At 40.4% G+C, this 24,766-nt stretch overlaps 1 protein-coding gene across 10 annotated transcripts in view; it reads right to left on the bottom strand.

Moving 5' to 3' along the window:
- EXOC6 (exocyst complex component 6) overlaps positions 1 to 24,423 on the bottom strand; it is a 96,018-nt gene extending 71,595 nt beyond the window's left edge. For 2 of the 10 annotated variants that reach the window (XM_056353062.1, XM_056353069.1), the window contains exons 1-5: positions 24,220 to 24,423; positions 3,534 to 3,705; positions 2,195 to 2,242; positions 1,977 to 2,067; positions 1,027 to 1,072 (exon numbers count right to left, since the gene is read on the bottom strand). In XM_056353062.1, coding sequence (XP_056209037.1) covers positions 1,027 to 1,072; positions 1,977 to 2,067; positions 2,195 to 2,242; positions 3,534 to 3,705; positions 24,220 to 24,341 — 479 coding nt within the window. In that variant the 5' untranslated portion in view covers positions 24,342 to 24,423. Of the gene's footprint in view, positions 1 to 1,026; positions 1,073 to 1,976; positions 2,068 to 2,194; positions 2,243 to 3,533; positions 3,706 to 20,818; positions 20,998 to 21,276; positions 21,298 to 21,977; positions 22,154 to 24,219 lie in introns of those variants that run through there. The other 8 variants (XM_056353063.1, XM_056353064.1, XM_056353065.1 and 5 more) reach the window with 8 other exon arrangements.
- Between the last annotated feature and the right edge of the window lie 343 nt (positions 24,424 to 24,766).

Genomic DNA, 24,766 nt, shown 5'->3' with positions numbered 1-24,766 from the left:
CAAACGGAAACAGTCAGGTCCAGACAGACTTGTTAGCAGGAGCTTGCTGCAGTGGTGCCAGGTGCACAAAGAGGTAATGACAATGATCACAAATCCAGCAAGGGAAGACACGGAGCAATTGGTGTGACTGAGGCTGTACGAAAAGAAGGCACGGATGAAGGTGGTAATGATGCTGTAGAAATCATGAAGAAGAAAACACCAGCAGTGGTGCTCCTGGGGTGGGCATGCACAAGGTGCAAGGGAGTAGCAGCAGCCCCAGTGGGATAGGATTAACAGCTACAGAGGGCAGGGGCAGCCAAGCTTCCATGGAGAGAGAACTGGGGATACTGGGGTTACAGCAGCAGTGTGTGGCTCTCTGAGAAGATGGAAACTGAAGACACAACAGAAGAAGGAGCAACTGGTCACACATCAGTTAGAAACTATTCTTCTAACAATTTATTTTTAATTATGGTTTTATTTTTTTTTAACAAGTCCAGCTGTCACAAAGGGGAAAAAAAACAAACCACAAAATATTTTCTGCACTTCATTCTCATAGTTCCATTTGAACAAAAGATTAGACCTATCTGGTATCTCTATGCTAAAGAAAGTTATCTGGAGTGAAATGTCCTTTTTTCTTGAAAAATGAATTTGATTTAAATACATGATGATAGATTAATTAGGTATTAATGTATTCTGAAAGACCTTTACTCCCTAAGGATCTTATTCTTGCTCCTTAAACTTTTTCAAGTATTAAAAAAAATACACCCTCCTTGGCATTTTATAATCATAATTTCACTGCATGTCATGTTTATTTACGTAAACATTATTTTTCATGGCAATCACTAAGCTCCTAAAACTCTGTATATTTAATATAACATTTGTTCACTTGTGGTTACAGTCTTGAAACACAGACAAGGTATTATGAAAAGAAGACTACACGTACCAAGCTACAGGACTTAGAATACTTACCTGTTTACATCTGTGTTTGCTATTCCATCCATTTACTTACAAATGTTGTATTTTACTCATAGAAATAAGTTCACTCACCTTTTTACATTCATCTGTTCTTTCAGTTTGCTGTACATTTCCAGCACTGCATAAAAACAAGCAGATTAAGCCATGGATCTTATTGCAGTTTTAGTTAATGAAAGAGGAAAATATATACTGCAAAGGACAAAACAAATGATAGAAAAGGATATGCTAATTTTACCTTATTTAATTCCTACTGCAACATAAATGTAATAAACTAGCAAAAAAATGTTCCAGAATGCAGCTAAGAAAAAAAAGAACTGAACTCTTACAGCTTTTAAATAAAAAAGAATGAAGATGAAACAAAACAGTAGACAGCATATATATCAAGCATATGCATTAACTTACTACATACCATAACTTTATCTGCATTACCAGTCTATGACCTGTCTCCATTAAATGGCAACAGTACCACCTACTGTACCCATAACAAGTCAACAAGACTTTACAAAGAAGTCTCAAATCGTTTTACACCAATATCACAAATAGAATAAAACCCTTGTAGAGCTTTGTGCAATCCTCCAACATTACCTTTCTGAAACATCATTTAGAGCCCTTATATTTTATTAAATAAACACCTGTAATGACACAGAGCTGTAAGTACATCATCAAAACAGAATCATTAGTATTTTCACTAGAATTCAAACAGTTAAAACCACGTTCTTAAGCAACAAAGTCATTAGTTTTCATATTAAAAATATTACAACATTTAAAGCTGTAGGTGGCTACACTGTTTGCATCACTTGCATCTGTCTCGCTGCCTGCTCCCAAGGTGTCATAATTGCTCTACGTCAAATACTGTGAAAGACATGGAACCTACATGTTGACAACTTTGTAAAACCCATTACTTTTTTTGTTAAGCTGGATATTACAGGACCACAACTTAAAAAATAAAATTATTTTCCATTTTGGCTATTGTGACTTACTTTTTTCATTTGCTATCATATTTAGCTATAGGTCACGCTCACCTGGAAGACACAACCGTAGTTTTTCCACAACTGTTGTAATATTCCGTTGCTGAACTCTACATCGGATGATTTCCTCTGTCTGGGCTATCACCTTAGAGATTAAATAAAAAAAAAAAAAAAAAAAAAAAAAGGAAAGAAATTCACAATTAGATTATGCAAAAAAATTTAATTTGCTACAAATACTCATAATGCCCATATAGGAAGCATCATTTTCTCACCTCTTTCCCAGCATCCTGAAGCCTTCGGTTGGTATCAGTAACTTGGACCTTAAAAATAATTTCACCTTTGTTAGACAAATATGCATATATTGCCCTGATGTGACTGCTCACCCTTGTAATCAGATCATGCTTCATGAGAAACTTAGAACAAAGAAATGCAAATTCAAATTAACTCTACAGCTTGAACTTGAACTTTTGATCGCAAAGGGCTTTTGTTAACTTCAATTACTTATGACAGTTCTTTCTAACAGATTCTGTGGCAAACTTCTCAAATTTACTTGGGATTTTTGAACTTTCCTTGTTTCTGTAGGTCTGTCAAACAATTCAAATCATTGACCCAATTGACCACTGGTCCCTTTTTGATAACCTCAATGAGCTCTATGGGCCATTCATTGTCTGTAAGAAATGGTGATTGCATTTTATGGTAATTAAACATTCATACTTTGCTGAATGCAAACACTGGGTGGTTGATTAACATCAAACGTGGAAATCTCCAAACCACAGCAACATTTTAATGCTGCAGGTGCAGGCAAAGCTCGACCTCAGATTTTCCCACATAGTAAGTGACTCATTAGGTCATCATAATAAGGAAGCACATTCTAGTTTATTAAAAATCTCATTAATTTCTGAACAAAGATGCTCAATGACCTCATTGACGCTGTATTTGGTCTCTTGTTATCTGAATATCCTTTATATAATGCTCTTCTAATCATAACCTCTGATGAACTATGCTCATTCTGTCTGGTGTGCATATTTTGCTCTCAAAAGTGTAAAGAGAGCTAAAAGGGACAGATCTCATAATTCAATATTCTGCATTCTGATTTGGAAGTAAAACTTAGTTCTCATTTCTAATGAAAACTACTAATTCCACCTACTCTCCTACTCATTACAAGGTTAAGAAAATTTATTTTTCATGCATAATTCTAGTATTTTTATTTTTCTAATCAAGATTTTAGAATTTTCTAAGGTCTGACATATAAACACATGATTAGAAAAAGACCTATGCAAGAAATAATGGGTTTACCATTTATTGTTCTTTACCTTATGTGAAAGCCTTTAAAAAGGGGAAAATAATTTCGGTAACATTTTCTGAAAGCGTACATTTTAAAAAAAATCAGAATTAGACATAATAAAATATTCAGCTTTGTAAATGTAAATTACTGGATAAAGCAACACAGCTCCAATCACAAATCATAAATAATCCACTTTCAAAAAACTGTTGCAAACATCAGAGTGTATGGATAATCACTCAACTCTTAGTCTTCAGTAGAAGAGTCAAGATCCTTCTTTTAAATTCAAAGACAATGATACATGAAACTCTGAAAAACTAGTTCCTTACCTTTAATTTTTCTGCATCAGCCCTAACTTTAAGAAGTTCTGTAATAGCATCCACAAAGCCCTGATGGTGAAAATTGCACATCTTTTCTATCTCCCTGTCATGGTTACGTATGCAGGCATCTAGTTTTTCCATAAACCTCTGATGTGCATTTGGTTGGTCATCATACACAGACCTGTTTAAATACAAATAAGAAAATCAAAGTTTACTTTTTCCCCCAGTTAAAAACAGTACGTAAGGATTTTTATTGAAATCTACTTCTTAAAAACAAAAGCACACAAACTTGATGTTACAGTGGCATCATTTGTGATCCACTCCACCAAAATCAGCATTAAAAGAAAGAGATGGCGCAAAACTGAGAACTGAACCCAGCCCTTATGGCATTAATCCAGGTGCTTAACCAGTTACATCATGGTTGACCTGAGTCTCACTGGTCTGTTATTTATGCCCTAATGCTCAAATATGGGTACAAAAGAATTGGTTTCTCTGACTACCTCAAATAGCATGGATCACTTTTCCATCAAATTCCACTCTTTGCTAAATATAAAGAAGTGCAAACATACAAACTTGCTTTTCTGGTATTCCTAACACCAGAGTTATCTCACTAAATCAGGGTAAGGTGCTTCCAGCCAGAATGACCAGAGCACTGTGCTGGACCCCTGGCAGAAGGCAATCCCACTGCTCCCTGCTGCCGCCTGCCTGGCTGAACATCACCCAAACCAAAACCATGACACGCACATGCCTAAAGCTGCTGCCTCTATAGGACCTAACTTTCAGGAATGGCTAAAATCAGGTCTTTTGGTTTATTTTACTAACTGTTTGAATAGTACACCTATAAACCTCAAGCAGGAAACATGACTCCTGGAGAAATCACGGGCGTAGCTTGCTGAGCTGTGTCACACACAGAAAGCTGCATGGAAAAACGCTCAAGTGTGAGGGTGAGCAACGGAGAGAGAGGGCAATTTACAAGCCTTAGACTTTAGCAGAGGAAGCAAGAAAAGAGGTATTACAGAGAACTGTACCAGGAACAATGGTACGAAGTCTCCCAAGAAAGGTAAGGCACAGGCAGTTCCAAATAATTTGACATAGCAACAACAGCAAAGACAGGTAATTTTTGAGGCAGCTTTTCAGATGGAATGAGTGGCAATACAAGGCCAACAGCATGCTGGCCTGTTATCAGAAACAGCGTGGCCAGCAGGGCCAGGGCAGCCATTGCCCACTGTACTGGGCACTGGTGAGGCCGCACCCCGAGCCCTGTGTTCAGTTTGGGCCCCTCGCTACAAGACAGACATTGAGGGGCTGGGGCGGGGCTGGGGCACGAGCAGTGGCCGAGGGGGCTGGGGCTGTTCAGCCTGGGGAGGGGGCGGCTCGGGGGGGCTTATCGCTCCCTGCAGCTGCCTGACAGGGGCTGTAGGCAGGGGGGGTCGGGCCCTGCCCCCAGGGAACAAGCGACAGGACAAGAGGGAACAGCCTCAAGCTGCACCAGGGGAGGTTTGGATTGGATAGGAGGAAAAATTTCTTCACTGGAAGGGTGGTGAAGAACAGGCTGCCCAGGGAGGTGGTGGAATCACCATCCCTGGAAGCGTTCAACAAACACGTAGATACGATGCTTAGAGGCATGGTTAAGTGATGGACTTGGCAGTCCTGGGTCAACAGTTGGACTTGATGTTAAAGGTCTTTTCCAATCCAAATGATTCTATGACATAGTCACACAGACAAACACGCCTGTACTGCAGACTACAAGTGTTCAATAAGGTCAGGAGATCAAAAACCTGTTTGGTTTTTTAGCCTCTAATTTCCTTTCATAATTACAAAGTTTTCTCCAGAAATCTGTAAGGAGAAGCTGCTTTAAAAAAATAAAAATATATATATAAAAAAAAAATCTTAAGTTGGGTAGGAGGGGAAAGAAGCTTAACTTCCAATGCTCTCAGTGTTGCTTGCAGAAGTACAGTCTTAAGTTCAACACTTGGGCAACAGGGAGTCAAAGTCTCTAAAACTCTTGAGTGGAGAGAGAGTACTTCATTCCCAGTCTTCTCAGAGAAGTATGACTTCCCATATTCTTCAAGATCCTCTTTTCTAACCAAACAGCTGTGCTCTGCCAAGATCTGGGGTCATCAGCACCCGTTCAACAAGCCTATAGCTGAGTGTCTGACAAGAACTTGACCTTCCAAGGAAGAAAAGGGTATAGAAGAGATTGAAAGGGCTCTTGTAACTAGATTCTTCATCCTTTTTGAGTTCTTTTTCCCTTTGACAATACTCAGAGAAGCAACAAATCAGAGAAATGAGAAAGATAGTAAGCTGTCCTACACGCCAAAAGAAGCGAGCCAATTCCTGATTGCCTGCTTGCTATCGGTATTTTCTCAGGGAAAAATCTATTCAATAAAATATTGCTAGAATATCCTCCTTTCACTTATAGGAAAATAAGGCTAGGGTACTGAAAGGCAGGCTCTTTTCTCCAAAGTGCACCAGGTAAAAAAAAATCTAAGATTGTTTACCCATGAAGTAGTTCACAAAAGGAAAAACACCCCTCACCCTTTCCACCATCACAGCTCGAAATAACACCTGGAAGGAGCAAATGTGTGACAGTCAGCTTTTCCTCCTAAAGGTTCCTGTCAGACTGCCTGGAAAAGACCCCTCAAGGCTGCCCAGGATGACTGAGGTTTAAACCTCAGGGCTGTGGTGGAAGATCATGAGTGACCCAAACCTGCCAGTGGGATACACCTACACACAAAACCTGGTGCTGGATGGATGGAAAAGCAGCAAACTGGCCTGGGAAGAAAGAAAGGTGCAAGACACACAGTCAGCACTGAGTGAGCTCTCATTAGGCAACCTAATGTTCTGCATCTGAAGGCACAGGGGGAAGCGTGTAAACCGTACCACTGTTACCTGTAAAGAAATGGGGAAGGGATGATAAAAAGGTTCAACAACTGATGTTGCAGTGTTCCAAAATACACAGTACAAGCCAGTTACAGAAGTGCTGCTCTGTCTCTGTAAGAGTCCACTACAAGGTGGACAGAGGGACACCCATCTGTTTCCAGAGTACTGATCCTGGCAACAAATAAAAACATTAGGAGGACCAGAGGCATCAGATACTGCCTTCACAGATACTGGGCATGCATGAGCTGCCTCTGAATGGGCTGGACTCACCATCTATTCTGCATTGGATGCTAAGCAAAACCAGAAGAAAAGTTCAATTTATAACTGCTTCCTTCAGCCTTTTATTTAAGGGTGGGAGAAGTCTCCAAGTTTAGGTCTCCTTCCAATGCTTTCAAAGGGAAGTGAGAGAGAAGTATCATTATCACAAAGACAAGAGACTTCAATCTATCACTGTGTACTTATAACGGAGTTGTGCAACGTAACCATAAGTGAAAAAAGTAGTAAAGCACAGTAGACCAAATATACCTAAAATGAGAACAAGACTGTAAAAAGATGGTACAAGAGGAACTCCATACTTGAGTTTGTACCACCAAACTTTCTTTGGTGGTAGCAATGCAACATCTTTTTGCGCTTAATTATAGCCTGACAATTTTGGCATATCCGCTAGCTGCAGTTCAGTATAGCTGTCTTGATACCTTTCTATCAATTTCAGATCTGCTAACACTGGCAAACATGCTATTAAAATACCAAGGAAAATAATTCAAGATCAGGAGATCTCTCTTTAAAATGTTATCAAACAATTCCAGACAACACAGCCAGAAATTCTGGAAGCACATAAGATATAGCATAGGCAAGACAGGACTCACTGTTACAAAAATCAGTATTTACTATTTTTTTCTCAATATGAAAGCTAATTATACTTCAGTCTAATGATAATTTATGCAATACTGATTGATAATTCTCAGGGGTATTATCACAATATTTAATTCAAAATCATACAGAGAATAAATGTTTAACATTGGAGGGGGAAGAAATCAATACTGCACACATCCCCACACACTGCCTTAACCACAGAATTACCCTACCTTATTAAAACAGTACAACGTAGCACATAAAATAGTAACTATTGTTTTCTGCAGGGATACTAATAAAATGGTGATCTGTCATCTAAAACAGTATTCTGATAGAGCTCCTTAAGATGCACCAGTAGTATAAATTTCAAATTAATTACATATGTAGACAGCTCCATCTTGTGGGAACAGTAACAAATCAACCCTCTTCAGCACACTCGTGAAAAAACTCCTGAGACAGAACTGCTTACCTTTAAAGAAATAAATCATCACAGTATTTAAAAGAAATTCACAGTTTGTATCACAACTCTCTGATCTAGGTGAGAAGTAAGATGATTAATTAAGTTTACTAACTTCCTCAAGGTGCTGTACTCTTAGGACACTATACACGTGCTATTTCAGAGGCTTTAGAAGGCAGCCTGACCTAAAGCACTAGCCTTTTTGCAAGTGTATTCAGAAGACCCATGCCACCTCTGGCCATGGACAGAAATTAAACTTACTTTCAAAACTGCAAACAAAACTGAGGCCATGCATGCCCCATCTACCCGTTACGGAACATCACACATAGTACAGTATGGTTTATTTCTGATACTGAAGCTCATTTTCCATAGATGTATTTCAAAGATTACTTACACTTATCTAAATAAAGTAATTGCCAGTTTTGAATAATTGTCTGAAGGTGTACATTTCAACAGATTATGGCACTGCAAGCAATCCTGACAGCAATTCTACACTTTTCAGAGTTAAACTATCAGGCAGACAAATCCCCAATATTATTATACTGTGGAGAGAGAGGTGGAATCCTGAAAGCATCCTATAGCTAATTCTTTTAAATTACAAGACAAAAGTAACAGAATTTACAATACACACACACATACACAGAGTTCTGCTGGGAAAACAGTAAGGAAGTGGTAACCCTTCCAGATGCATTTCTTCAGATGACGACTACTGCATGCAATTATACCTACCCTAAAAATCTCTCTCTCACTTCCAGTTGCTACACATACATCAGTGGGAAGTGTCATAAAAAGGGGCAAACATGCCTAGGCTATCAAGAGAAATTTTACTTGTGTAATATATAGTTCTTTCTATTTTTGTTTACACTTATACACGTCTGAATGAAGAGCCCCAAGATCCTCTTCAGCTTTACCAACTCCTAAAGTGGACATTGGTGGTCTGAAATACAGTGCAGACCTGAACTGAGCCAAACTGAAAAAAGTGATCAGTTTGTCTTGCAATTGCTTTCAACTTGTGATCTAAACAACTATAGGAACCTATAGACTACTAGTGATTGATTCACACCATGAAACTCTGAAAAGCAAGCTTTTCTGCAGGATGAGTCTTCGGGGTAGGGTGGGGGGGCAATTAGAGAAAAAAAAAAGAAGAAGATAAAATTGCTGATGTTGGAGACAGAAGTTTGTACTTGATTTTGGCACAAAGAGAGACCATTAACTTGAGTGACTTGTTAGACAACAGTACTGTGAATCAGTGACAGGGCAGGTACTATTTTCATTCCTAATTAATGGGGCAAGCAGGGCACCCATAAAAAGCACAAGCAGAGCTGAAGGATTTTTTGGTGATGTGTAGCAGGCTATTTGTCTGTATGTCCCAGAAATCTGTATATAGACAGAGACTTTTTTTTTTTCTGACTCACCCCAACAACTGGACAGTATGAGTCATATTAATGCCACTCTAGATAAATACCAGATAGTGCAGAAAGTATTCGAAAGAGGAAAAAAAAATTAAGTAGGAATAGTCAGAAACAGCTTAACGTAAAGCAGAAAGATGTCTCAGTTGCTAACTTAGTTTTATTGTAATAGGAATATTTTTACCTTGATCTTGTCTTACCAGCTGGGCTGAAGGGAGAAAGACAAGCATAAACAGATTTTAATTCAGATCTCAATAAAAAATGAAGGAGAATTTTCAGATATGCAACCATTTTCTAATTGAAGAGAATCTAACAAGGTTACTTTATACCATAAAAAAAAAAAAAAAAAACAACTAATTTTTTTATTTTGAAAACTGAAACACAATGTGAAAAGTAAGCACTTAATAGGTCTTACTGACAGTTTTGTGTTTACATGTAAAAGTCTATCAAAGCACCAGAGGGCACCATCCTATGCACAAAAATACCAGCTGCTGAGTAAGCAAAAAGGCTAATCTCCAGAGAGCTAAAATTCAGCCAAGAATCATAAAACCTAACCTGCCATGAATTCAACCTGACCCTTCACAAAATAGTAATTTAAAAAAAAATCAATTATCCTCAAATCGTCTGAGATGACAACTCTGTACATATGCTTTATCACTCTAAGCCACAAACTTCACAAACAGTTACAGCACTGCTTCAAAAATATATTTCTGCTATCATTTCATATAAATATTTTCTGGGCACGCAACCAGGATACACGACATTAAATGCCTGAGTGCAAATGGGATTAAGAAAGGATCTGCATTTCACTAAGGAGGGAAATAAAAAGTTACAGTCCAAAAAAAATCATAAAGCCCAAAAATTAATTTAATACATTGACCAGACTACTGGAAAGGTAGCCAAAGGATGTGCATATAGACGAGTAAGTATAAAAGGAGAGGAGCCTAAAAATACTTTTTGAGAGTTCAGTAAATACCCCAAATTTGTTTTTCCCCTCCTCATCTCCAGTCTTCAACATCTATGTTACCTTCCCACTCGGAAATGAGAATAATCAGAACCCTGAACACAATTTCCACTGTAAGCTACTTGGTGGGAGTTTAGCATGGAAAAGCGAATTGCAAGAGTAATGAAAATGAAAACTGAAGTAATTTTGTCCCTTGTATCTATGGTAATAGCTGTAATTTTTCAAAGGTAAGCAGAACTACTCATGTACTCAGGCTTCAGGCAAAAACTTGAAGAGCCTATTTTATTAAAATTAAAAGCTCCATACTTTCCTAAGAAAATAATGATGCTGAAGATAATATGAATTCTTGGTTGGTGATAAATAACTGGCAATTAAAAATCATTACTAAAATGGTCTCTTAGATAACAAAAAAAATAATATTTAACAACCCTTTTTTGGGTTTTAAAAAATTCTATTATTTCTTGAAGGTTTTGGGGGTTGCTTTTGTGTATGTGTGTTTGTTTTTATAAATGGGCAACAATTCAATTTTTAATTGCAACCCATATTCAGGAGAAACATCTCCGAGCTTATGGAGCATTACTGTTAAGTTTTAGAGTGAACAATTTTTTTCCTATTAATCATTTATAATAATAGGTTCTAACAGCAGCAAAGACTCTTAAAACAGATCATGTATTTTAAAAATAGTAAAAAAAAAACCCATGTCAGAAAACAGAGAAAAATATCAACCTCTTTACCGGACAAAGTAGCTCCTCACTAGTGACTTGCCCCCTTCCACCATTTTCACACATCCCCAACACATCCTGTTCTGTCCCATTCCTAGGATGAATTGCAGGTTCCCAACCCCTGCCCACATTGCCACAAAATCTTTTATTTCCTGATTACACAAGACATATGAAGCAATTAAAAACTTTTTGTATACATTCCTTTCACGATACTGATAATCACTTAGTAAGTGCCAATCAGTTACATCTCCATGAATGCTGTGATGATGATGGGAATTACACATATCTGCACAATAGTTGTATAAGTTTGACACGGAACGTAAGCCTGACCATGCAACTTCTGAGTTCCAAAGGATGCAAGAGAAAAAGATTCATTTGCAGAGCCTCAGATTCAGCATTGGGGGGAGGGGGGCGGGGCGCAGAAATAAATTTCACTGATCACTTTGATGAAACAAAGTCACAAAATAAAGAAACTTAGACATACAGTTTTTATTCCATTTTTCAAAGTAATACTTAAAACACACACACAAATAAACCAACTCTCAAAATGAAGGAACTATGCTTGTGGAAAATCATGTTTTTAGAATTTATATCCTGCTACCAAAGCCAATTTTGTACCGAGGCTAGAAATGCTTTCAACTAGCTCCCATATACATGCTGTAAGAAGTGGCCCGGTAGATGTTCGCCCTCTCCCTCCATTTCTGATTTGATTGGGTGTAGGGGGTGGTGGGAAAGAGATATTAAAAAAAGTTATAAAATGAAATAATATTTAAAATTCAAATTTGCACAATGAAGTTCAGTGGGACCAATGCAAGCACAAAACACTGACCATGCAAATTAGATTCTGCCCTTAAAACAGACCTGTCATTGTGACTATAACCATGGCATTCCTAAGCACGATACTGTATCACACACTCCATTTAAACTGCATTTTCACAGGAAACACTGCAGAAACTTCCTTTGTCCTACAATATACAAAGATATTTTCTGTTTACACAAACTGCAAACTTTGTAAGGTTTTTTCCATGGAGTAATTTTATATAGGTTGCTGCATACACCCTAAAAAGCTTTATAAAATAATATCCAGGTGTTTCCTGTAATTCAACTGGAGTTATGGTAATAAGCACATTTCTTAAAACCTAAGCAGCCTTTCTATGCCAGGCTACCTAGGGTCCAGTTCTGCCATCCTTATTCATAATTACATCTTACCGCTCTATTTAAAAGATCGTATTACATGCCAGAACAATGTAGAACTCAAGCTATGCCCTCATCAGAGAAAAGATTTTATTAATCTTAGTTTAGCTGTTATGCTTTGCTTGCCTGGTTTTCCTGGATGTGCAATTTCTGTGAATTGTTCTCACTAATAGTATCCTGTTTCTATGAGCAGGAAAGGGCTGAGTACAGTTTGTTAGTTAACATTACTTCCTATAAGTAGGGCCCATATTCTGTAGTAGCAGCACTACAGCAGTCATTGTTCATGCTGGATAAGCAATGGATCACGCTGATGGCTGTTAATGGACATCCTCTGCAGCGAAACATGAACTGATAATCAGCAAACCCAGATTTGCAATAGACTTCCTCCTTCCTGTTTTTGCACTGCTGACCAAGGAGATGCCTCTTCCTGCTAAGCCTTTGTGCGACTTACTGATGTATGAAGCAAGAAACTGAAAAACAAGTGCTGCGCTACTCTTTTTTTTTTTTTTTTAATCAAATTTTGTGTTGTAATAGTAGATTTAAAGAAAAAAACCGCAAAAAAAGAAAATGCCAGCTTCATTCACTTTGGTATTAGCTATTGCCATGTAACAAAAGATCGAGTTTGACCATTTGTTTCATATACCTAAACAATACAGTGAAACCTATGTTATTTCATAGAAAATAAAATAAGAAACTGAACTCCATATAGCAATATTCTCATCTTCCCTTAATTTTCACAGACTATAACACAAATTGTTCCATTTTAGGAGCAATGGATTCATCTATAAATGAAATTGTGAGCTTCTGAAGTTCTTTTTAAAGATTTGATCAGATTTCTGTTACACATGTCCCAGTCATGGGACACTATTACACATAATAATACTTTGCCATCTAGTACAACCTATAGCTAATATGTCTTCTTCATCTGCGGCACTTTAGACATAATCCTCAAGATAAATACATACCAATTGTTTCAGTAGAGCCTTCACGAGACATACAAAATAGAACACACAATAGAATGGACACAAATGTCTAAGTTGCTTATTTCAATAAGCTTTGAATACACCACTACACAGATGTAAATGTATTCTTTTAGAAATCAAGAAGTTCCAGATTAAATGAAATATCCAATAACAAAAAAGTTTCAAAACCAGCTGGATTAAGAATGTATTATATTACAACACAGATCAAACCAGATAATTATTTGATGTGTCACATTCCTCTGCAAACATATTGTTAACGTTTGTTAACACTGTGAGCTTGCATAGGCTATATAATACATACAGATCAACAGTCTGTACTATTCATCCTTTGCACATGCACATCTTCCAGGATCACTGAAGAAAATGAAAGATTTTTTTAAAAAAGTCTGTTTTTAATTCAAAAGCCCAACCAAAACTAACTCACAATGTTTCTGCCTGCTAGGAAGCAGCCAACAGTGTTGAAGCAACTGACTTCCACTAGTCTTTGTTACCTTACTCCAGTCCTCTACCTGCTCAATAAACAGACTACACGGCAGAAAATCCGTTCATGCCCGAGAGAATATCTGTTCATGCACCCCACAGAAACTCCGCATTTCAAGAGGCGGCAGCATGCATTGTCTTCCTAATTAGGAGTTTCCTAAGTTTATGAAACAAAACAGAGCAAACATACAGTATAAAAAAGTATTAACTATGTTACTTTTATGCTGAAATTAACTAAAACCAAAACCCAAAATAAAACATTGCCTCGCTGAAATCAGTGGGGTGGAGATCCTTCAAAGTTACTCTGCACATAAGGAAGTGGGCAAATTGTGAAAGTCCCAGTGAAAGCTGCTACCAACACAAACATCTAAATGTCTGTAACAGAAAGGAGAGCGGAGGATATTAAAATTGAAGTACACAATACTTGAAAGTTTAAACACTTCTTTCTTAAGTTGAAATGCCTCAAAATTATCCCCCTAGGTAAACATACTACAGTATATGCATTATTAATTGTGTATTACTCTGCTTCATAGGAGAATTGCAAGTTACACTGCAGTTTTGCAAGCAAATTACTTCCTCTGAAGACAGTGGAAATCCAACTCACAGTATTAGGGCTGAACACCTTTCTCATGCTCTGGCAAAACAAACAAAAAAAAGGTCCCAGCCCTCTCTGCAGGTCTCTAGTGCACAACTGTTCAAAGACATCTTTTAATTCCCCTCTGTCAAACCCCAAATCCTTCCATCAAGGCTCATGCACTCTAAAACCTGCTTCTTTCCTTCTTAGTACCTCTGTCAGTGATTAAGCTCCCTGCTAGTTTGGTATTACTGGCAAAGGTTGAGGTACAGGAAGGGCTTCAGCCAGGCTCCAGGAGAGATCATTAAATCCTTCCTGCATAGAACAGTTTGTCAGGCATACAAGTAATTCCTTAGTAGGCACTGACAAGATGAGGAAGAGACGCATTGTTGAACACACTTTAAGCTGAACATTAAATCGAACATGTGGTGACAGGGATTAGGTTTGAGCATTTCCAGCATCGCCAAATAATAGCCAGAAAGACTGGCAACAGCTAGATTTTACAACTAGCCATAGCAAGCCCTTCAGTAAGATAAAATCTGATGCGATTACTTGATGCTGATGCAAAGCTAGGTTGATGTTTTTGAACAAGTTAGTACTTAATAGTTTACTACAACCCATAGAAATAGTATCCTATTCCTAGCATTATCTGAGAAGCATTATTTAAGAAATATCAATCCTCATAGATTTTTATGAGCTTGTTTTAGTAGTATAATACATAAAATGCAACATGACAAAACTTGCTGAACTGCAGTTGCTGTAATTTCAGCCTTGTATGTGCAAACGCTCTAGCACTTACAGGTCAGAAACAGGCTTATATTTAATTCAATTCTGCTAAGGCTCCCCAGGTAGACATCTGTATTGAGGAAACTGCCAAGTCTCAGAGCAATGGTTCAGCAATGCACACAGAAAGATAGAGTACAGAATATGCTGTTAGCTTCACCAAAAAATCTGCAAGAAACAAAGCACCCATGTGACTGGCATTTGTGAAGGATGTAAAATTATGCATATGGCAGGTCCAAAATCTGGGTCAACAGACACTAAATAAAATCAGCTTGAGGAATAAGTTGATGAAGAAACAACATGAATAACAATAACGATTGGCCTTCCTGAATTTAACTGATGTAACAGTGAACAGCCATTCATATGATGAGAAGGCTAAATTTAGATGACACACAATAATACAAACTGCATGAACCACGTATCAAGTACACTATTCTGGATCTCTCGGCAGATGATCTCTATTTTAAAAGCTTTACTGTATTTTGAAATATGTTTCCTAAACACGGGAACAATTTCAAGCTCTTTGGTAATGCTTGCGAAACTGGAGAGAACTATTTCAGAAGTATTATTCATATAGGTTACTAGTTAGGTTAAACCTTCACTTGGCAGTTGCCCATTTGGAATACACAGCAAGAACTGAGTCAGAAGCTGATGCATGAATACTTAAAAAGATCAAGATAACCTGATTTGCAGACATGTATTTCATGACAAACTTAATCAGCATTGAACCTAAAGATTTTTTTGCACAACAGAAAAATGCAGTGCAGGTATCGTTACCCACAAACAGTTTCAGGCTTTCTAAAAAGTTGAGTACTATGTTGAAACTTGCAGCAATGGAAGCAAATCCTCACCTTCTTCTAAAATATTTCTGCCACCAACAGCAGATCTGCCTGAATTATCAGGCTAGCTTACAGAAAAATCAGAACTGCAGTTCTGTCGCTGAATATATAAATACCAGATTAATCAGCCTACAACATGCACTCTTCTTACACTGTTTTGAGTCTATGTAATGGAGTAGCGATAAAAAAAATATTGCTTTTTTATAGCAATATACATGGTGATAGACCTGCTCACATAGACAGTTGCTTTATCTGACTGCTGCCTTTCAACTTAAACACTCAGGATATCATCAGATCCTGCACCAAGTAACAAAATGTGCAACTGACACTACAAGCCAGCAGGTCATTCTCCTTACTCTATAGCAACCCAGTTGCAAAATGGGAGTTAGCTATTACAGTAAAGGTAAACCAATAAATAAATATACATCAAAGTACACTCCGCGACCTGATCCAAAAAAAGACCACAGCTAACACACACAGAATTTCTAGTTCCTCTGGGCTACTTTGTAACTTCAGTTTGAAAAGGAACAAAGAATGAACACATCAATTTGAAAACTGAGCAGGGCTTAAAGACAGACCACTGATGGAGATAAAAAACAGCATACTGATTTTCAAACCATAAAAAAAGCCTACAATACTGTAAAACATTATCATACTATTTGAAATTGAAATACATGATCAAACTATTTCAGTTTTGACTCAAAGCATCAGCTGATGATCTCAGACTCTTCTTACATTTGCTCTATATTTAAAAGATTAAACTATAGAGAAAAAGGTGAGTTACTGGCTCACAGTCCAAAACCAAAATAATGAAAACACAGAAAAATGCCTTTAGACAACCATACCTGACAAGTAAGACCACAGTGCAAAAAATGAGGGCAACCACACTTTGTCATTGGATAACCACATCACAAATCCTCACAGCCCATTGGCAAGTGCTCAGAAAAAATACTTCCCAGCCTGTGACTGTGTTAACACTGTACTGTCTTCCCACTTCTAGAGAAGCCTGCCTGTGCTACTGCTTAGTAACCATTCTGCTAAAGATACAGATTCATACAACTAAATCATACCTGCTTGTAATAATAATGTATGCTTTCAGTAAAACAAGTTACACTGAGGTTTCAGAGCATCCCATCATACTCCAAAGGGTATTTGTTCATTTGGCTTTGGACAGACCCCCCTCAAATGAGTATTTCCAAAATACAAATTATGGCCCCCAGTCCGGGCAAAACACCTGCAATTGCAAAGTGTACCACAACTCAAGCAGCAGAGATTCTCACTCTGTATTTCTGCCTCCAAATTTTCTTAGAAACTTTGATCAGGAAAGGACAAAACAGTCTTGCCTGGACCACTATTGCTACCTTCACTTCCTTGATTTGGTCCTCTAACGATGCCTTACTGAAGCGTGCCTTTTACTTTCAGCTTTTCTACAACACAACGACAGAAGTTCAGGATGAACAGTTATCAATCACTTCTAACACTTCATCCATACACATTTATAAGGCTTACAACAAATACACATCCTACCTCCAAACTCTATTCAACCTACAAAAGCAGCACCATGCAGAGGTGATTTTGCTTTGCAGCTGGGTGGCTCAGTGCAGCTTTTACCAGTGCAATGCAGTCCTAGGTCAGTGGAAGGTCACCGCAGCATACTGCGGCATCAGACAGAAACTCATCAACCTAACATCTCTTGGCGGTGCGATTCCCGTAGCCAGAGACAACATGCCAGTGACATGTCTTCATAGGAAACCCTCTAATAACTCTGCAAAGAAGTTTCATGGCCAGCAGAACTTCCAGCAACCTAGAAGGGGCTCTGACATCTACCAGGCAACAGCTCGGTGATGGCAGATCTCAGGAGCAGAGGAAGAGAGGTTGTCTCAAAGCATTTTTACACTGACTGTCAAGGAGCACTTTCTGAGCTCCGATTGTGGATCAAAGCCACAGAGTACATCCCACTTACAGATACATCAATAGACATAGCACCTCCTCATCGACTTCACCTTAGCTACAAAATTGCCATCATAGATTCCCTTATAATTTTTAAATTTTATTTTAGTTTTGTATTAGTTGTTTAGTCAACTGATTGTGGACATGGAGGTACTCCTCTGACAGGCAGTGCATGGGGATCACAGAACACTGCAAACTCAATGTGCAGCTCACGAGATGAAGTGCTCAGAAAAATTCTACCATATGCTTATGCAATACATTGCCAAGCTAGAGCTTAAGAATTAATTAATTTATTTTTTAAAATGGGCTTTGAAATATTACACATTACCACAAGGTCAAAGAGACTCATAAGTATAGGATATCAGGATGCTGGCAGAACAGAGTCTTCTACACCGTTGAGCTCCACTTTGACCTATTTCAACCAACATAGCTAACCAGCAGGCAAGGTCAATTATTTTCTTCTGAATATAATTTATCTTATTAATTACCCTGGCATGTCTGACAGAGTATTTAAGAAGTATGGAAAACACTCTTAAAAATTGATTCTTGGAATTTTATTAATAGGTATTTCTGTGGAGTTCAGTAAGGGCCTGGAAGTTTCTTGTTGTTAACTTTTTAATGTGTTTATCTTTTTTTTGAGAGAGAGAGAAGGATATGGACATTGACTTTCTTTTTTGTCTTTTTCCTTTATAAATATTAGAAATGCACTGACAACTCTCCCTGGTTTTGCAAAGCCCAACAGTATGTATATGACATGAATTGTAAGATATTAACACGTTATATAAAAAGGTGAGAGTGATGAGCTTTTAACAAGTGTTGTCATTAATCTCATTTAGTTAGCCATTAAAGCTAGAAAGATGTTGATAAAAGCTTCACAGAGTCTGCTGAAAAAGTCAGTCCTGGTCTGTTTTATACACAGTCTGCCTATTTAATGAAAGTTATAAATAAGACTTAAATCAACTGTATAACATAACAATTCAGTGTGTGCCACTAAACTTAGAAATGCAGGTTAAATACCAGAAATTTCAAGTCAATAAATTCATCCACTTAAAATTTAAAAAGAAAATTAATAAAATAAAATACAAATTAATCAAATACAATCTCTTCGTTTTATATTTCTTGAGATGCAGAGCAATCTTTAGGAGCTAACTTATGCTCCTAAATAGTTAATAAGCCCAACTGTACTAGCTGTACTTTCATTCCTCCTATGAAGAACCTGCATTTCACATTCCTATACATGGATGGATCTCAGCCCTAGAAAATCACCTGCAGGGTCAGTCTGTATGTTGTTCCTTATCTGTAAGTTACACACAAAAACATTATGTGTCAAAATATGCTATTAATTTTTATATCATAAGCACAAATGATGCTGCTCTTCTAGCAGCGTAGGAAACAACACCCTGGCAGAGACAGCTATACCAAACTTGCAAACAAAACACTAAAGAAAAACAAGACCAGAAACTTGTTTCCATGGAATCTACACATGGCCCACAAAAAAATAACACTTTGTGAAGCATGGATGCATTAGGAAGATATTAAGTTCTTGATATGAACAATTAAGGATAAGTCAGATCTTGCATATCCTACGATCTTCAGCATTTAGCGTTACCTCATGCTACTTATCCAGACTGCTCACTTTGAGCCCCTTCTTTTGTTCTGCTGTTTAAGTACATTAAGTTGGTACTTCATTTCATGTCACAATGCTATATTCTCCCAGCATTACAGACCATATATTACAAAAACATTCCATCTCACGTAATGAAATGAATGCAATTTCAGTCATTACATGAGAAAACTGGCATCAATGTCTTCTACGACTGGAAATCGATGGATCACTTTATGTTGTAGCCTTATGCAACTGTACATAGAATTACTCATTTAATTTCTTTGATTTATTATATTGTTTAGCACGTAAAACCTAAATCTCATGCAGAAAATAATGTTCCATTTCACATTTATGCTTTTGTTCACTGAAACAAGTCTTGAAATTAGATGTGGGATTTTAGACTTTTCAGTTTCACACAGCAATTCACAAATTTTAACATACATAGATGAAGAGATTGCTACAATTTTGATTTTAAACACTGCTGTTCTTGTAAAATAGCAGCATATTTCTGTGATGTTGGCCGGACTTCTTTCAAGACACTCAGCCAGGTGTAACCATTTTTTAGCCTCATTTTTTGATTTGTAAATGAATACTAGAGGTTAAATCAGACCAACATGCACCTCTTTTCTAAAAATTCTGAAGGTCAGCAATGCAAAACTCCCCTTCTACAAAGTCAGTATAATAACAAAATTGGTAAGACAGATGAGATACTAACAGGAAAAGAAAGGACAGGAACACGCAAGGAAATTAAAAAACTAAACGTTCATATTTATACAAATTTTGACACATTTTAATGTTTAATATGGCTAAGAGATTCATATTGTCCCTTCCCCCTTTTACATCCCTCCCTCATCATTTGTGGTTCCTAAACATGCTGCCTTCTACTGTGCAGCCTGATCTCTGCAAGCCCTTAACGTAGGTTCCTCTGATATAAGCTCTATACTGGAGATGGTAGCAAGATTTCAATTCTATTTAATATTTTGTTGCTAAGTTTTTTTTGTTTTGGTGTGCTTTCTGCAGACATCAGCTTCAACCTGCCTGGGCTTGTTAGCTGAAACATGGCTAAACTGCCTTCAGGGACAACTCAAGTCTGAAACCATCTCTGCTACTCTCTCTCAGCCCGAGATCACAAACTCTCACAGGTGAAGCATCTTGTGATGCTCAGTTTCAACACCTAACACTGTATTCCCAATACCAGCTGTGTTTAAGGAACAGGAAGGGGAGATCAGAACGCAGTTTGCTCTGGGCTGGCCCCCAAGATCAGGCTGACCCAACAAGCAGCCCCTGGGTGATGTCTGCGCCACCCCACCACATTGAAGACTGATTAGCCCAGCCTCGCAGAAATGCCCAGACTGATACTTCCCACACAGCCCTCAGCACTGGAGGCCTGCTGCAGAGATACACAGACAACCACAAAATCATTCGCTGCAAAATCCAAAGGGACTCATTTCACGTGCAATGTACATTTCTCTTCCATCAGTTCTGGCACTGGGTTCCCCATCTGCACACGCCACGTTCGTCCTTTCCCAGCCCTACCCGCGTTCTCCAGCAGGCACCATCCCCTCTGCAGGGAAAGCCAGCAGCGCCATGGTGCTCACCTCTTCGAATCATGCTGCCACACAAACCGCCTTTTCCAGTTGCCTGCACGCAGGCTCTCCACATCTTCCCAAAAAGATAACGTGCAAATTCACAGTCTGTACTTCTTCCACTTCTTTCAGACATCTCTAATCAGGGAAGCACCAGCACAGCTCCAGGTTGAAGATGCCCATTCCCCCTGCACCTCCGCCATGACCCAGCCCCTCCAGGCCCTGTACTTCCCTCCCCAGCACCTTCCTTGCCAACAGGAGAGGTTAAATAAAACCTTTTCTTCAACGTGCAGGCTACGCCATTTGGCGGTATACGGAATTGGAGGGAAAAGAACAAAAAATAAACAAAACCCATTGAAGTCATGGCATTTCAGAAGCGCTCTGCACACATCTCCTGAAGGAACCCGGCAGAGGCAGGAGGTTCCGGCTGCACAGAGAGGAGCCCCGCAGGCACGGATGAGAACACCCACCCGCTGCACGCTGTCGGTCCCGTTCTCGGCGCTGACCCGGGGGTGCCGGCACACCCCCGGGAAATGCCCCGTGCCCAAGCGCGGGGCAGGAGCCTCCCCTGTTCGGGCGCCGGAGAGGCCGGCGCCGGGTTACGTCAGGGGCCCCCCACCCGGCCGCCCCCGGCGGGCCCAGACCCGGCGCCCCGTGTCGAGGCGCCGCTCCGGCCCACCGCGTCCACCCCCGCCGGAAGGCGGGCAGCGCTCTGCTTCCCCGGCAGACGATGACAGAGGAAGGCCAGCCCGGGCTCTGGCGCACGGCCGCAGCAACCGTCGGCCTTGTCAGCGCCGCCGGCCCGCGCATGACAGCCGCCCGCGGCCGCGCCGGTACCGCTCCCCGCCCGCCCGCCCGCCCGCACCGCACCGCGCCGCGCCGCGCCGCGGCGGCACCTTCTCCCTCCAGCACCTCAGGGGGGCCGGGGCGCGGCGCCCCCGCAGGGCCCGGGGCCGGAGGCAGCGGCCGGGTCTCCGCTGTGAGCCCCGAGGGCTGCGCATCCCCTCCGGGCCCGGAGCGGCCTCTCCCGCCGGAGCGGCCCCGCGGTGTCTCTGGGGAGGAGCTGTCAGAAAGCGCGGCCGGGCCAGGCCGGGCCGGGCCGGGGCTCCCCGGGCTGGCGGGGCGGGAACCCCCACTCGCCGTCGGCGCCGCGGCCCTCGCCACCCCTCACCTCAGGGTGGGTCCCACGCAGGCCGTGTCGGTGCTCTCGATCTCTTGCAGGATCCGATCATGCTCGGGGAGACTCTCCGCCATCTTGGAGGGGAGGGACCCGGCGGCCGCGCCGCTGCGAGAGGCGCCGGGGAGGGACCAGGGGCGGAGGCGGCCGCGGAGCCGGGCTGCGGGCAGCGCTGGGGAGGGCAGCGCTGGGGAGGGCTTACCGTCGCCGAGGGGGGCGGGCGGCCGGGGCTGGGGCGAGGAGGAGCAGGTCGCACCGGGTCCTGCCCGCCCGGTTCGCCCCAGCTCGCCGGTGCCCTGAGGCCCCTGTCAGGGGCAGGGCTGCTCTGGGGGATCCCGGCAAAGCTCCTCCATCCCCCGGGCACCTCCGGGCGCTGATGTCCCCTGGAGATCGCGGGCAGCTAGCCCTGCCAGGGGGCACCCGCGCAGCGCCCTGTAACGGAAGCGGGACACCCACCCCCCGGCCCGGCCCCGCTGCGGACGGGCGGGCTGCCCTTCCCGCCGCCCGCTGCACCGCGCTGCAGGGACGCCTTGAAGGCTTATAGGGTCAAAACTGACCTTTTCCTCTAGCCTACTTCTGTTTTGTTTCTTGAGGTGTTTTTTAAAAAAAGATCATTGGCTTTGCGTTTACCTGCTGCCGCTCCCGTACACGCGCGCCGTGCCAGTCCCAGCAGGGGGGCGGCGGCGGCGGCGGCGGCACCGGCCCCTGAGGCGAAAGCTCTGCGGGAGCTTCTGCGTTTGGGTTAGGTCACCGGCTTCTCGCCTTCCTTTCTTTATGTGACAGAAATCTGGGGGTCGGGTAGAACCACCAAGAAGTGCACCTTTTTGTGCACTGGCTTGCCGTGTTACTAGAAACTGACATGTTGCTTCCCAGTGCCCTTGAGAATGTGTACTTCATTTTTCAATGAAGGAGCAATAGCCCATTTTCTATTTAAATTATACACTTTGTGGTTTGTGGCCAAAGATGAGCTAGTCCTTGGGTTTTGCATGCTCAGGAGACAGGATACACCTGCTTTCTGGGCAAAGTTATCTGTCCACAAGTGGGAAACCAACATGAAAGAAACAGGCCTCAAGTGTAAAACTTCAGGTGATGTATGGCTGCTTCTCCAGTGAGGAACTGACAGCAGCTTACAACTGCGAATACATCAAAGTCTATAGACACCAGCCAGCTACGATCGCTTGGCACCCTTCCAGTTACTGTAATCAAATTCATCGGCTCCGCTACCCTGGTGCAACTACACCTGGACGCTAGTTAATAAATGGCACTGCAGACTGCGTACACCTTGCCTGCGCTTGTGGTTTTATAATATTCAGTGCTGATTCAGATGAATTTATTGATGGCACCTACTAAATCAACAAGGATTATTCCAAATATTCCAAATGCAGACAAATGCCTGCAAAGTGATAATAGGAAAAATCCTACAGGCTACTGCTGCAGTAGTATTTTCTTCAAGAAATCACTCAAATGCAGTAACAATCTTCCCATGTTCCTTTTTTTTTTTTTTTTTTGCCCATCAGCAAATTACTGATGTAATAGATTGATACATACATTTTCACGGTAAATTAAGTTTTCTTTCTTTAGCCTAATAGTCACTGCAACCTGACACCCACGGTGCCAGGCAGGCTATTTTTAAAACTCTTCTACAGATACTGACAATATACTTAGACACATAGTATATTTTATGCATTACTTTTTTGTAGGAATGAATATGCAGAGGAAGGTTTTTTCACTTGCACTTTTACCATTGAACAGTTTGCATAAGCTGCAAATCAAAAAAAATACTAAAATCTTCAGGTATTTAGGAATATCAACAGTAAAACAAGTACTTGTGTCTTTAGTGATTAAAAAAAGCTGCATTTATTAAAAATTTAAGAATAAGAAGCAATGAATTCTTTAAAAATGTAGCTGTTAACTTCAAACTAAAACCACAGCTACACAAAAGAGCAAGTTTCCCCTTGTTTTCATATTTAAAAGTAATTTCTTCCTTCACAGAGAATCTGCAGCCAGCCTTCAGTAAACAGATAGCTTTGTCCTGGTTAAAAAGAAAGAGCTGAGTAGGTGACCTTGGTTTGTGTTTTTCATTTAGGACCAATCACATTGAAATTAAGTTCAACTTTCCTGTGGATTTCAAGGTCAGGAAAACAAAGTTTCTAATATATTGGGCTGACCGAAAGAACAGCTATAGAATGGAACAAACCCATCATAAACTATATAATATTATGTAAAAGATGCATACCTTAGGGTGGTTCCAAGAGGCAGCTCAAAGGACTGGACCTCAGCAAGGGCATTTTCATATATCTGATCTTTGTTTTCTTCTAGATACAATTCTGACAGATTTGACTTGCTTTTCCTTGCCATAGATTAGCATAAAATTAGTCTCACTTTAGGAGACGACTTTCATTCTCATTATGATCGTTGACTAAGCGACTCCGTTGTCAGCAAAACCAGGCATGAAAAAACAGATCCTGCGCTAACCTCGTGACTCCTGAGGACTTTGTGTCCAAGAATGGTGCACAGCTGCTGCTTTCCTGTCTCTGCTGGTAACATTTGTCTCGTATGCAGTACCCAGGCCTGCACAATCTTTTGTGTGTGTGTGTGTTAGATTTATTTATCTCAACATGAAATTTACTACCAAAATAATGTTTTGACATCCTGGAAATAGTTCACCAGTAATAAATATTACCCCTGAAATTTAGCCAGTTTGAAAACACAATTTTAAAGTAATTTCAGACACTAGATATTAATGCTCAATATTTCTGTTAAGTTTTATGAGATTAATCTTT

Source organism: Falco biarmicus, chromosome 9, assembly GCF_023638135.1.
Source record: "Falco biarmicus isolate bFalBia1 chromosome 9, bFalBia1.pri, whole genome shotgun sequence".
Lineage (NCBI taxonomy): Eukaryota > Metazoa > Chordata > Aves > Falconiformes > Falconidae > Falco > Falco biarmicus.
This window is presented reverse-complemented; position numbering and strand designations above follow the sequence as displayed.